The 14,245-nt window shown below is 37.1% G+C and overlaps 1 protein-coding gene across 1 annotated transcript in view; it reads right to left on the bottom strand.

Moving 5' to 3' along the window:
- Positions 1–9,504: 9,504 nt before the first annotated feature.
- Positions 9,505–14,245, bottom strand: part of STIM2 (stromal interaction molecule 2) — a 68,793-nt gene continuing 64,052 nt past the window's right edge. Inside the window, exons 11-12 of the mRNA XM_065634430.1 lie at positions 13,499–13,700; positions 9,505–12,688 (exon numbers count right to left, since the gene is read on the bottom strand). Coding sequence (XP_065490502.1) covers positions 12,208–12,688; positions 13,499–13,700 — 683 coding nt within the window. The 3' untranslated portion in view covers positions 9,505–12,207. The remainder of the gene's footprint in view (positions 12,689–13,498; positions 13,701–14,245) is intronic.

Consider the following 14,245-nt stretch of genomic DNA (forward strand, 5'->3'; position numbering starts at 1 on the left):
TGACTTCTCCCAGACAGGGAATACAGTAAGAAATAAAAGGCTTTTCACAAACAGCTAAGAAATTGAGCTGCTTGCATAGTTTATAAAATTTTTTGTACAGAAGTCATCCTCTAATGTGCATAAAAATTTTCCCTTGTGAAAAGGAGCAGCAATAATAACCAACAAGTCAAACATTAGCATATTTGCGACCTAGCTGTCAAATCAAAATATGTGAATTACAGTGCTGCTTTCTCCACTGATGTTCAGAATTCAACATATGCCAGTTTACACAGTGCTTGGAGATGAAGAGCATCTTTAAAGGGATGGAAAACATACGCCCCCTTCTCCCTCTGGGCCAAAAGAAGAAAATTAATGTTTGGTTGTAATGCAACAAAATCAATCACAGTTCTTTGATAACAGGTTTGTCTGAGCTCCCCTGGAAAACAGGACACTTGAGAATTCTTAACTACAGAAGATACAAATCCAAAATAGCCTTTGCAGTTGCAGCAAATTAGTGCCAAGGAAGGGTAATTATTTCTATATAAATTTCAGAACAGTTTGGTTCCACAGGAATACTGAAAAATCTGACAGAAGTCAAAAATATCATCTGAATGAAAATACATCACCTTTTACCTACAGATGTGTACAGCAGGTAAGCAGCATAGTGCAAATATTCATCGCAAGTTTGGCAAAGAGTATATATAATAGAATCCAGAGAAAGAATGAGTATGTGTTATTGGAGATCTCACACTTTATTTCAACAGCTCTAGATAAAACAGGGAGAGCATAAGCAGCAGATCTGTGTTATTTGCTATACACTCAGGAGCAAGGCATGGGAAAGTACATGGTCTTCAGTTGTGTTTAGAGAAAATGCCAGCAGGGGTTTCTGCTTTTTTCTCCTTTATTTTTAAATTACGAGATCTCCTGATATTCCTCAAATTATTACCATTGAACATTATTAATGAGGGCTCTGAACAGCAGGAATCTCTTCAGACATGCAGAGGAGCCCAGTTTGGTTCTCTCTTCAGCTTGCTCTAATGCTGAAGAGTACACTACACCTCTCAATATCATTGATTCAAAAAGAGCAAAGTTAGCTCTTATAAGAGAAATTAGCATCATGGCAGCTAATGAATACCTTGCACAACTGGACATAATTTAAATGTTTTTCTCACTATACTTTCTACACACCCAATTGCAATCCCAACATCATGCATGTTCAAGTTGATTAGCAGCTCAATGCCAAATTCTACATTGGGCTGGCAAGTCTCTTTCCCGAGTTCTAAATTACATTCTGAGCATACTAGGGATAAAGCAGTTCACATTTCTGACCTACATTTGTCAAAATTTATCATCTAATCACTCTTCTACACTTGTTTATACACATTCTGTCTTTCCCATTTTTAATGAAGTTAAATACTGATAAATCTTATGTAGAGCCTTAAGGGGCCTTCATTGTTCCCATCAGCTATGCAAGCATTTACTCCTCTTAGTTTCTTCATTCTTGGCTGCTGTGTCAAGAACACTTTCATTGGTAGCCCTTTGCAAGAGGAACTACTGTGTTTTCTTTTATTCCCACTACTTTGGGATATTGAAGGACAAAATAATACTCATTTTTTCTTTTCAAGAAAATAACCTGATTCAAGATTCAGTAACTAGAGCCTCTTCAAGGTTTTTTCTTAATTTATACTGGCATGACTTAGATAGAAAAAGCCTCAGTATTTTGGTGAATGCAAATTTTCTCCACTCTCCAGAGCCTCAACAAGACTAGTATACTTGTCTATGGCTAATATTAGCAATGGCACTGAGTAGCTACAGCAATTGCCTCAGACACATGACGTCTAGCAATGCCCAGTAGCTCTGACCAGACCTGCTAGGAATAAAGTATTTCAGGCTTGCCAAAACAAAATTGCAATAAAATTCCAATAAAAAACTTCAAATCTGCCAGAAAACTTAGTTTTGTTGTAGTATGAGGAGATAACATTGACAACAGCAAAGGAGCAGAGGTATCCCTGGCCTGAGTTAGACAATGGGGCTTGCAGATGTCGACTTAAGGGCACTGCAGAAAATTTTCTTTGCATTACAGAAGACAAAAACATGTCAGACTTGCTACAAAACAACGTCATGTTGAGGTAGACATTCGGAGTGATGGGTTGAACAGCTTAACAAAAGAAATCAAGAGCACTCATACATAACTAACTGTTATATTTACATATCTTACACTACAAAACTTGTCTTAAAAGGATGTTTTCTTTCCTATTTGAAGTTTCTCAACTGAGGATTTGAGCTTGGATTTTTAATTTTTTTTACTTCTACATATTAAATTTGGAGTTTTTGCTGTTTTCAAGTCTGAAGACATACATCAAAGCAGAAATTACACAGTTAAAGCATAGCTTCAGCTGAACAATTCACCAATGCCTGGACTTATGAATGCAAGGACTTTTTAAAGTGTCACGAACCTCATTAGAAAAAGTGTACATTCAGAAACTCTTTGCTTGTTAGGTCCTGGTGACACATTAACTTTTATCAACATTCATCAAAACTCAGCATTTCTTTCTTATGTCTCTGCTGCTTCTTCCAGCCCAGACAAAAATTCATCAAAATCTCTGGCAATGTAAACTACAATTATCCAGGCTGTTATATGCTCTAACTAGGCAACAACGTACTAACACCTTAAACACCACAGGGTTTGGTACTTTGAGGTTTTTTTTCTTGTAGAGATTTAGGGTAGTTATTCATCTTAGAGCATTCCTGGCAGATAACATCAGATATACCATTGGTGATAGAAAGTTATTATATTTGTGATGTTTTATCTTTCTCAAACTATTTTATCTAAAATTGCTACAAAAAGATTAACACATTCAATTGGCTGAGCAGAAAGCAGAATGGACTTTTTTCCCCAAAGCAGTACTTTCATTCATGGTATATTTCATGAGAGGAGAAGCGGGGAGGGCACTCCAGCAATTCCATAGTCCATGTTGAAACTTCCCTCACATATACCTCATCTTTCCAACCATTCTTCCAGACTCCTGCCTTTCAGAGCACAGATATAAAATGATACACTCCTCTTTCTCCTGTGCCCCTGTCCCCAGTCTCTTTCTTCACTCACACATATTCACATGCCTTCACCCACATGCTGTAATTGTGACTTACAATTTCTGGAATATTTTTGTGTTGCTAAGTCTCCCCCATATAAAACTAATGAGAAAAACTGGAAAATGAATAGCTTTATAAGGTGTAAGTAGTATACAGAACCAATGGAAATCTAGCACGAGGTGCAGAAATGACTTCCAGAACACTGTCAGCCACTAGCTGAAAGATAAGACCTCTTAGAATACAGACAAGCCTTAGCGTTCAGAACTTAAATATATTTATATTTTAAGACTCATGAGTTTGCCATTTAACTTCCTCTTGGAGACATGGGGGAAAAAGTCATAATTTTAAGTACAGAAGTCAGAGAGAAACAGGATTGAAGCAGACAAGTACTGCAGCATCCAGCTGATTAAAAAAACTCCCCTAAACTTTACTTTGAATACAGATTAATGCCTTGAATAAGGAAATATTTTCCACTGTATTGTGATGTTAGGGGATACTTAGCACATCCTTACAAGTCACTCAAGAAGAACGGGGAGCATGGGAGACCTTTATGAAACTGACCCAGAACCGGCTTAACTGGGAGCACTCCATCCCTAGAAAAAACGCAATGTTCACAGGACCTTATGAAAGATTAGCTGTCCCATTTCAACCTATTCCACATTCTGCATCTCACAGAGGGCAAGCAGGATGCTATAGAATTTCACAAGCAATGCCATCACCCAATGGAACCAGTAAAACTGTCAGTTTAAAAGCCTACATTTGGCAGAGTAAGGAAATGGACTGTAATTCAACAGTAATCAAAAGCAGTTCATCTAGGAAAAACCAAAAAACTGACTTCAGTGACTGAACACCAGCTTGCTGAAGCTGTTAATTAACCAAAGCTCAGTAATATCTCATGGGATTAGAATGCTGTGTTCCACTTGCTTGGGTGCCAAGTCTTGCAGTAAAATATTTCTTAGAAGCTATGCTATAATAGCTCAATTGAAATTTGCATGAGAAATTAATAGGTCCCAAACAGAAAGGTAATTAGTGCTCTGAAGATGCAGAGCTGATGAAGGCTTTGCCAGCCCACGTGCTTTGTTCTCTGTCAAACAGCACTACTTATTCAAGAACACTGCGGATAAACCGAAGCAAAACCAGGTACCAATTCACACACACACACCAAGTTACTGGTTCTGAAGGGGGCTATACTAGACAACTACAACTGAAAATTTATATGCAGATTCATTTACCAATATTCTAATTTTATCAAGGAAAAACTAATTTATTTTGCATTGTACATTTTCTAAACACTATTCACATTGATTCCCCAGTCCACACCTGTATTGTCACTCACCCATTTATCTCACTGCAATTTTGTCACCTCTGCAAAGGCAGGACTTTTGGTTGCAAGAGAAGCCACTTTTAAAAAGCTATTCTTGATGTATAGCTAGAGCTTCTTCCCTTCTCAGAGGTGCTTCAAGTTAAAAGGTATGTTAAACAACGGCAAGGACTTTTTTTTTTTTTTGGTAGAGAGCCACAGGTTCTCAAACTAATCCTCACGCTGAAAATCACAAGGCTATGTAGTGTTCCAGCAGTCACTTGGAAAGGCTTTTTCACCTTGTTCAGGAAAAAAAAAAGAAATCCCAAATCTTCAAAATATGAAGTAACTTAAACTCAGAAAGGCCCTTTCAAGCAAAAGCAGTAAGACTCAGGATTTCGAAGCCTAACTGTAGGCACCCCACCTACCAAAGAAAACTGTCTCCACCTTTCCCTTCCCAGTAACATTGCTGTCAAGCTTTAATAATAGTGTGAGGCAAAGAAATACAGAAATACTGGCCAGAATCCTAAGCAGAACAACAACAACAAATTATCTCAAGTTTAAATAAATAAGAGTTTATGTACTCTGGGAACAGTCTATGATGAATTAACATGACATAACATTTTCACTAACACAGTTTTACTTTTCAAAACGGAAGTCAGATTTATTCAACGTTAAGTGTAACAACGCATCAGAAATCAATATCCACTTATAAAATAAAGCAAAGTAACATGAATAAACACAGCAAAATACTGTCTGAGACTCTTCAAGCAGGACATTTCTCATAAGACTCACAGAAAAAAGGAAAAAAAAAAAGATTTTTATATGCAAACAGACTAAATTCCCGAAAACTCATTTTTTTCCAGTTCTAAAGGAATATATAGCTAATGAGAAGTAAACCAGAAAGGGGAATGAAATGCACCATGCTGTACAACACCAAAGAAATACTCCAGCTGCGTTTGTGTACAGCGTTAATAACATGCAGTAGATGAGGTTAAAAGCAAGTACAGTGTGTATATATTAGAGAGACAGAAACTAGTCAGTCTGAGGGCTTTGTTTCTTATTTTAGTTCAACTAATGAAAACAAACAGAAGCTAGGAGCAAACAGAGGAAGAGCAGAATCTGCATGGAGAACAACATCTCTTCCCAGAACAGTAAAGCATCTTAAGTAAGATTTAAATTGTGCACATATTTACTTGTCTTGGTCCTCTTCTTGCCATGTCATTGAAACATACCTAGATCCAATGACGGGCTTTATGCAAATATCTACATTTTTATGAAGCTGTAATTAAACAAAACAATGCAAGTCATTCAAATTCTGCTAATCTTTTAAGTCAGGCATTAACGTGCTGAACACTTACTACAACTCAACGTTATTAAAATTAAAAAACAAAGCAAAACAAACCACACAGGGCAAGACATCTCCCAACAGCCTCACTGAAACACAGGTACTTTTTTTTGTTGCTTAGAGGTCAGCAATGTGAAAATTCACATGCTACCCAATTAATTTAATTAAGAACTATTTAAACAATCCTTCTGGACAAAAAGCTGGGATCTTTGTTGGTTCTAGTCAGTTCATAGCCTGATGGATTACTCTTGACACTTTTTTTTTTTTTTTAAGAGCATTTTTTAAACAAACCCCCAAGATCTCCTATAGGTTTTGTCAGCAATTGAAAAGCAAGCAAGCATAGCACACATGCAAGTTATTAGAATTAGATAGCCAAATACAATTAACTACAAAATTCCAAGCAGTAAGTACATCTACATTTGCCTGGGGAGACTCTGTCTCATTGGGAGACAGATCTGAAAGCTGACAGAGAACACAGGTTACCTGCATCACTTCAGAAGTCCTCTGCCTTTCACCTGAAGACTTCCAGAAACTCATTCTACCACCTAACAAGCTAATAAGTTACTACAAATATTCAAGATTTGAATTCATATCAATAAGAGTGGACTGATGGCTGACAACTGAAGACTGACTTTTGTAGGGCTGGACATACTGACCTTAATTTTAAATGAATTCAAGTCTGAAAATAATTCTGCAGTATCAAATTAATACACAAATTAAAAAAAAACCCACCAACCACAAACTAAAACAAAAAAACCCACACACATACAAGGAGAATTTAAGGATAACTTTACCACTCATACAAAAATTGCACCAGTCAATGCTCTACCTAGTTCAACTGAAGTACAGCAATGTGTTTACAAGTATATCCAACCATGACCTAGTTTTTAAAAAGCAAATATCTACCACTTACCTATTAGTAATTCTCAGCTGAAAAAAAAAGGCTGTATTCTAAATGGGAACATGAATCAACTAACAGTACCCGTTTATTATTTTTAACAGTAGAGGAATAACAAAGAATTGAGCCGAATTAAAATAAAAGGAACGTAAAGAAGAAAGTCTTAATTCTGATGTCTTCAGCACATATTAAACCAAAATTGACGTTAAGACATGCTACTGAAATCATTATCTGAAACTGCTCTGAGGTCTGGCAATCACAAGTTGGTGCTGTAGCTACCAAATTTAATGCTGGGACAAAAATGAAATAAAAATATGAAGGTAATGCCCTGCAGAGTATATCTAAAGAAAGTTTGTTTTCTTGGATAGTTACTGATCTGAAAGCTTTCAGATTGATGGCACCTCTCATTGCCAGCAACATAAGTCGTGAGTATTCCTTAGTCTTCTGACTTCGGAGCAGATGAAATACCTCTGAACTCTTTTTCATCCTCTGCAATGAGCACGAGGAATTTCTTTTTACCCTGCTCAGATGTGCTTTCCTTAACATTTTATCAGAGACCAACCTTCCCACTTTCATTTAGGTGAAGCATTAAACACACAGAACACAGACACAATCTGGTAAACTTGAGATTCGAAGTTGTAGAGAAATAAAGATAACATAAATCAATTTTTTTTTCTGAAAGACTGAAGTTGACTGGTAAATACTGGTATCTTGCTTAAGTAATATCAGATGCAAGAGCAACTGAGAATAATAGGTTAATATTGTCACAATTTATATGAATCAGTGCATTCTGTTTATGCAAGGGAAGACTGGGTGTAGTTTCAGATAAGCATCACCTCCACAGGGCTCAAAGGGAAAGCTATCTGTTGAAAACACGTATGACACTGTTGAACTGCTACCGAAGCCTCAAAGAACGGTTACCTAACATTTACACACTGTCAGGCTGTCAAACACCTTTTTTGGTTTTTGCTTATACCAATATCTGTATTTAAGTCACTAGTAAAAACGTTTACCAGCACCAGCAGAATCAAACAAACATAGGAGGCTTAACCATTATCGAGATGCAACATCCAGGATTAAAATGCCTACAGCAATTCTGAGCAAGCAGTGTTTCAAATGTGAGATAGTGATGCATCACTTTAGTCAGCACAACTGGAACAGATTAGAGAACCGTGTTCACCTTACTTAGCATGTTGTACAAGCGGATAAGCAAATAGTAAAGAGGTCCAAGAACAAGTAATTCCTCTATTTGACTTCAAAAACTTTTTTTTTTTTAAGTTAAGCATTCAATTTATTTACATTCCTCTCCCCTGCTTGTAAGTAAATGAAAAATTAAATGCTTCTTTGCAAACATTACAAAATTAATTCCTATCTTGGAAATAAAATGAAATTACCTTGAAGATCTAAAAGCTCGTGGTATGCGAAATGCTACTTAGAACTCATCTCTCTCCTGTATAAGCTCTTTTTCCCATATATTGGAAATCAAAAGGGCAAAATCTTGAAAGTTCCTATTTCTAATTCATTTTTAACTTAGAACTGATTAAAAGCCCAAAAAGATAATGCCCAACTCAAGCTGGCATCCATAAATATCACAAGAAAACTGAAGTCTAGTATCCTTGGGTTTACCATCTTCAAGGATTTCAAATGAGGAACTGTATTCTTAACATTATTACTCTGACTATTGATGAAGAACCTTCCCTCTTTCAGCAAATTGCCCATCAGAAAGTGGAGTGTAATCTGCTACCTTGGTACTAGTGAAGCGAGGAAAGAAAAGTTGACAAACGCCTGGAACTGTCAATGAGCAATTTTAAATTCCATCAACTGTTTTAACTTCAACGCCCACTGTAAGCCAGTCAAAAGCATTCCCCATGGCAACCAGAAGTGCCTTTCCTGTAATTTCTACACTATTAGGAAAGAAGTGTTACATGGTTTTAATCAGAATTGTAGAAGGGTTCGGGTTTGTTCAGTTTTGGAAGAACTAGGAATTTTTTTCTTCTTTATATAGAGCCACACACTTGACACTTCTTCCTTTTACAGGTGAAAGACTGAAATGGTAACCTCTTCAGGGAGATGCCTTCTAGGCAGCTTCCACAAAGGGGTCACTGACAAAGGACTCTAAGAAAATATGTAAGAAAGCAAAGATCCTTATCTTCTGAAAAATATTGGAGAACCAAAAAAAACAAACCACCTCTGATGACAACCATTCTGAGTTTAGAGCTTAGGAAGTCCTGAGCCATTTAAGGATGATGACACTAGATGATTGTTTCATATGACTGACATGTCTTAGAGAAATCTTAGTGGCTGGAATGCTGGCTGGACTCACTGACCGCCAGCCAGTTCCAGTTACACCCTTAAGCAAACAGAGGAAAAACGTAGGACCTTTTACAGCATATTGAGTCTCACTTCTGAGATGTTGACATATTGCAGATACTTCAGCATTAAGACTGGATTTGACATTTGCCAGCAAGGATCTACCTTAGAGTCAGTGCTCCAACATACTTTGGCAAAAGGATGCTCACAGTTTCAAGACAAGCATTTCTAGAGCAGCCATAGTAGGCATAACACAAGTCACTTAGGCTGTGGACAAATTTAGGTGGCAAGATGTGAAAAGGGTCTATTAAATTAATTTTTAAAAACCCCCAACTCTATGAATTTAAAATTACAGTTTGTGCTCCAACATACAATATTCACCACTTCTCATCATATTTTAACTTAAGCTTTTTGTTCTATAATATTTATATATTATAGACAGCATGTGATAAACTGAGTGTTGAGGGTAGTCTGTGTGCTTCAAAAGTTTGCCATTTCAAAGCCAAAATCTATCATTATGATAATCTGATCTGATTTGTTTGTACAACACCATGGTTTTTTTTTTCCGGAAGACAGTTAAATTGTGTATTTTAAGAAGATACTTAACACTTCAAAAAAACCTCACAGACAATCCAGAGTCTAACACCTCCTCTATTTCAATTTTTAATTGTACTTACTAGAGAAAACTGTATTTATCTGTTTTGGCATCTCAGTATTTGAGCTTGCCTGACTTTGACAGCAGGATTAAGAAGTGCTGTCCTCCCACTCCTCAGTACCAGATACTTTTTTCCATGTGTAAATGTTTATTGTCCAGTATCAAAATGCTGCTTCATCTTCTTTGGTAATGATAGAGACAGAGTTCCTCAAACCCATTACTTCAATACCTACTATCCAGCCCCAGATCTTACTTCAAACTCGATTATTGCTAAAGCCTTTTCAAGTGCAGACATCAGAATGGAACATTTGTCTGGTAGTGGTCTTCTCCATGCTGTTTGGGAGGCAAAATAAGTTCCCTACTTTTACGTAGTTTTTTCCTTTGTACATGTTCGGGTACTTCATGAGGCTTTTAACTACAACTCTGAAGGCTCTGCACTCAGGTGGCTCTCTGGCACAAATCTTTTGGCATGGCTGCTTTTGTGCAGTCTGTAGGTGGTAGACAAAAATCTGTGTTCAAAAAGAACACTGCTACCTTGTGATGACTTTTTTGCAGCTACAGCTTTTAATCTGATGATTCAGAGAATAATGGAACAATACCATACTCATTATCTTCTATTCCACCAATTTTTCTTTTCTCCAAACTTTATCAGACAGTTGATTCCCCCTATGTCTTTCCGTATACATGACGTACAATCATTCTTTGTTAGACAGTAAAACTCTTGATTCCTTCTGTTCTCTTCAGGAATTAATCAATGCACCAGGAATTTTAAGGTACTTGCACACGTAACATCTCCATCCCACTTTTTAGCCCTCCTCTTCTAGCCATTTCACTACCCACAGTAAATGCTTCTGTTAACATCACCACCGCTTCTTGAGGACAGAACTAACACATCAGTTATGTACAGTGGAACTTAAATAGGAAGTGATATAAAACACATGTATCCCTTGATTTCAATTAGCTACACGTTTTGAACGCTCCTTACAAAAAAAAAAAGTTTAGGCAGTCAGTGAATTCTTTCATACAGTACAGCATGTACGTATTGGCAAGGAGTGAGCCCCAATCACAGGGCCTTGGCAGTGGCACCTGCTACTGAGGCAACTAGAATACCCCGATGGAAGAGCTGAAACTATTTAGTCATCACTGGGTGAATTGCTTGTGTTCACTAGAGCAAGAAGTTATTTCTTTGGAATGTACCTCAAAAGAAATTCCTGCTCAGTATTAAAATTTTCAGACAAACTGAATAAAAGGCACTGTTGCTCAAGCAGTACATTTGTTGTCTCCAACTGTTTAAAAAAAAATAAAAAGGTGTTTTTAAACAACTACCTACTGTTGCCCTAAGAAAGCTTCCTTGTTACCTCATAATAATTTCACCTCTCCCTATAAAAGCTTAACATAAAATTGCTTTTATCTGACACATGTCGAGTCTCACCTTTATATCTATCTTTATATCTAAAATTATGAGTTAGTATAACAGTATGCATTATAAAATTATACCATTTACTTCAGACATGTCTGAACAGCTAGATCTTCAAACTATACAAAAATAAAGTGTATGAAATATTACAAAAGGAGGACATTCAGACATTAATAGCTAATCCAAAAAATATAATAACTTATACACAGCAGTAAGCATAAGCAATGTAGCCTACAACAGCTTTCACTTAACCTCTGAAACAAGCATCAGCTAAAACTGGGACACTCCCAAGCACAATGTTTCCAATTTATTATCTTTACCACATTACAAACTTTCACAAACCAAATGTCCATTGCCTGTCAGTCTGTAAACAAAAGCTATTACACCCCTCTCCTCAGTTTAAGAGGGTGAATATTTTCAGTCCTCAGTCAAGTTTCATATCCGTCACTTGCATAAGGAATCAAGAGCCTCTTCTCTTGTTAAATTACTTTTTTTTCTTTTTTTTTTTTTTGTCATACAGCCTGCAGTGAAATAAAATCACAGTGAAAGTTCTGGGTAAAACATGATCTTTACAGCAGGACTTGAACCATTCTAATAATAAATGCATCTAACAAAGCTTCCCATAATAAAAGCATGGCATTTCCATTTCCAGAAATCAAGTCAATTAGAAATCCTAAGTTCTACTTAAAAAACCCGAAAGATCTAAAAGTGAAAAGATTCATCTTCTCAGTCAAATACAAGTCTTTCAATTTCACTTGCAGAGAGACTCTTCCAGTCTGTAAAACAGTAGTGCAATTCCATTAGTTCTACTTCTTTTATTTTTCTTAAAGTCTGGTAGATAAGCGTCCTAGCTCTACGGAAAGATAGGAAGATGCTCCAGTAAACAAGAAACTTTGGCAAGCCCAGGAAGGCTTACTAGTCCATTAAAGCTTAGAAGTCCAAAGTGGCTTAAAATGGTTTATGAATAAACTAAACAAAAAAAAAAGACAAACTAAAAAAAGAAATAAATAAGCAGAAATGAATGTAAACTGTCTGAACTTTTTAATGACAGCTGGCACAACCTTCGACAGTACAGTCAGTTAAATATAGTTGACCTACAGAGCATTCCATTAGGGCATCCAGCCTGGAATGCTCAAATGGAATTACATTCCTAAAGATTTAAAAAATAGACTTCTTATGACATTACTACAGGTTTCTTCTGCCCAGCTCACTTACACTTCTTCTTAAAGAGGCTTTTTATTTTTGATGGCTTTTTGGTTTTTTCACCATTTTGGTACAGGTCCTGTGGTATGCTACTTATCCTAGGGACAGAAGCAGCTTCGTGGCTGGGTTTGCTATCACTGCTGGCTGAAGAACACGAGGTGTGCCGAGGCTTTGGGACTGGGATCCCAGTAGAAAGCTGGTTCATGCTGCACGACTTCTCCAGGATTCCATTATAAACTTTGCTTGCAGGACTAAAGATCATGCTCTTAGTTTCTGCCATGCCTACACAGTCAGGAGAGCCTCTAGAAATATCTGCAGTTAGAGAAGAGGAGTCTCCTGTAGATGATTCCTCCAGTGAGAATTCTTCCGGGGATACTTTCTGAGGAGAAAGTGTCTGGTACATCTCAAGACTTGCTGGAGGGGATTGCTTCCTTCCGGTGGAGGAACTTAACGAGTCACATTCCGAACCTGTTTCCTGTGCTTCCCTGAGTCAGAGCAAAGAGAGGAGAAAACATTATGAAACTACTATTTCCTTCTGGCAGTTAAAAAGAAAATTAATTTAGAATCAAAAACATTAGTCTAAAAGCACCACCCACAGTTTTCCTTAGTAGTTAATTAATAAAAAACATTAAGTTAAAGTGTTTAACTTACAACTTGCATTACATCATTTTATTATCTAAACTTCACGTAATTAATTTGTGCGATCTTGTTTTTGCGGGCAGCAGCATCTGCCCAGAATTAGTCATTTGTATCTGACTGCAAAGAACAAAAACTATCTTTCTGGCACGTGAAGTCAGAAAAGTTATGAAATGAAAGAAGGAGATTTAAGCCTATCACATACAAAAAGTTTCCTCAGGACAAGTGTCCCTACCTTTCAACAAGCTCATTTGCTCCTTCCAAAAGGAATTTAACCTTTTCCTATGAGGCCATGTAACAAGAGTAGATACACGCTCAACATGCTGTAAGAATTGTGTTACCATCCATCTTCTCTTCGCCCAGTAGCTGACTTTGCTTTTGATCCTAGTTTCAGATGTAAAAGCCAGTAACATATTGTAATGGAGAATCAGGGTTAGTTCAGTGCACCCTGGATTTTAACATTACTTAACTGTATATGACATGCTAGCTATTTACATACACATACCAGACAAGAACTCTCTCTGTTCCACGTGGATTATATTAATTTATATTATCCTACGGATTACGTTAGCTTTTGGCTTGGTTCAATCTCTAATTCTAAACTGTTAGTCTCAAATAATCCTACAAGAGTTCCAAGTGCTGTTTGCTAATCTCCGTACCATTGTTTATCAGCAGAGAAGTAAATGGCTTCCTCCTCCTCTTCAGTTCGATAAAGAGCTGGGCAGCTCGACACAGAAAGGATGTCAGGGTCAGGGGAGTGCAAAGCATGCTGAGACTGTGGAGATGATGGCACAACATTGCGTCTTGATCGACACAAGCTACTGCTTCTTGCCAGTGTGCTGGGAGGTTTTACAATGGACCCTGAGGTAAAGAAAAAGCAAACCAAAACCCTCCAAGTGACATTGATGTTAACAGTATCTACTCTGAAGACTAAATACCAGGTATCCGCTTCAGCCACAGTGACTCTTAAACAACTTTGACATTGCGCTACTGTTCAGAGGAAAGAAAGACTAGAATCACCTTATACATTCCACAGTTAGCTGAAGCAGCTAACCAAGATGCAACTGCAGCAGTTTTGTGCCTGTCAAATATTACTGTGACCATGTGCAAAGTTCTGGCTCACTATGCTCTCTTGAGAACAAAGAGAAAGGTTCTACTGAAACTCCTGACCCTTTAGAAACTAAAAATAGCAGTGCTGAAATTAGTATGCTACATAACATCCTGCATTTGATTTGTGTGGCAATTTGGAGCTTAAAAGAATAGGTAAAAGTGTTACAATGTAGGTATACCTAACCAAAGATACAACTGAAATACACTGCATTAGTTGAAACTTACATTAGACGGGGAACACCAATTTAATTTGTAGAATGTGATAGAAAATACATAATTCAACCCCATTTTTAAGC

The sequence above is a fragment of the Caloenas nicobarica genome, chromosome 4 (genome assembly GCF_036013445.1).
Source record: "Caloenas nicobarica isolate bCalNic1 chromosome 4, bCalNic1.hap1, whole genome shotgun sequence".
NCBI lineage: Eukaryota > Metazoa > Chordata > Aves > Columbiformes > Columbidae > Caloenas > Caloenas nicobarica.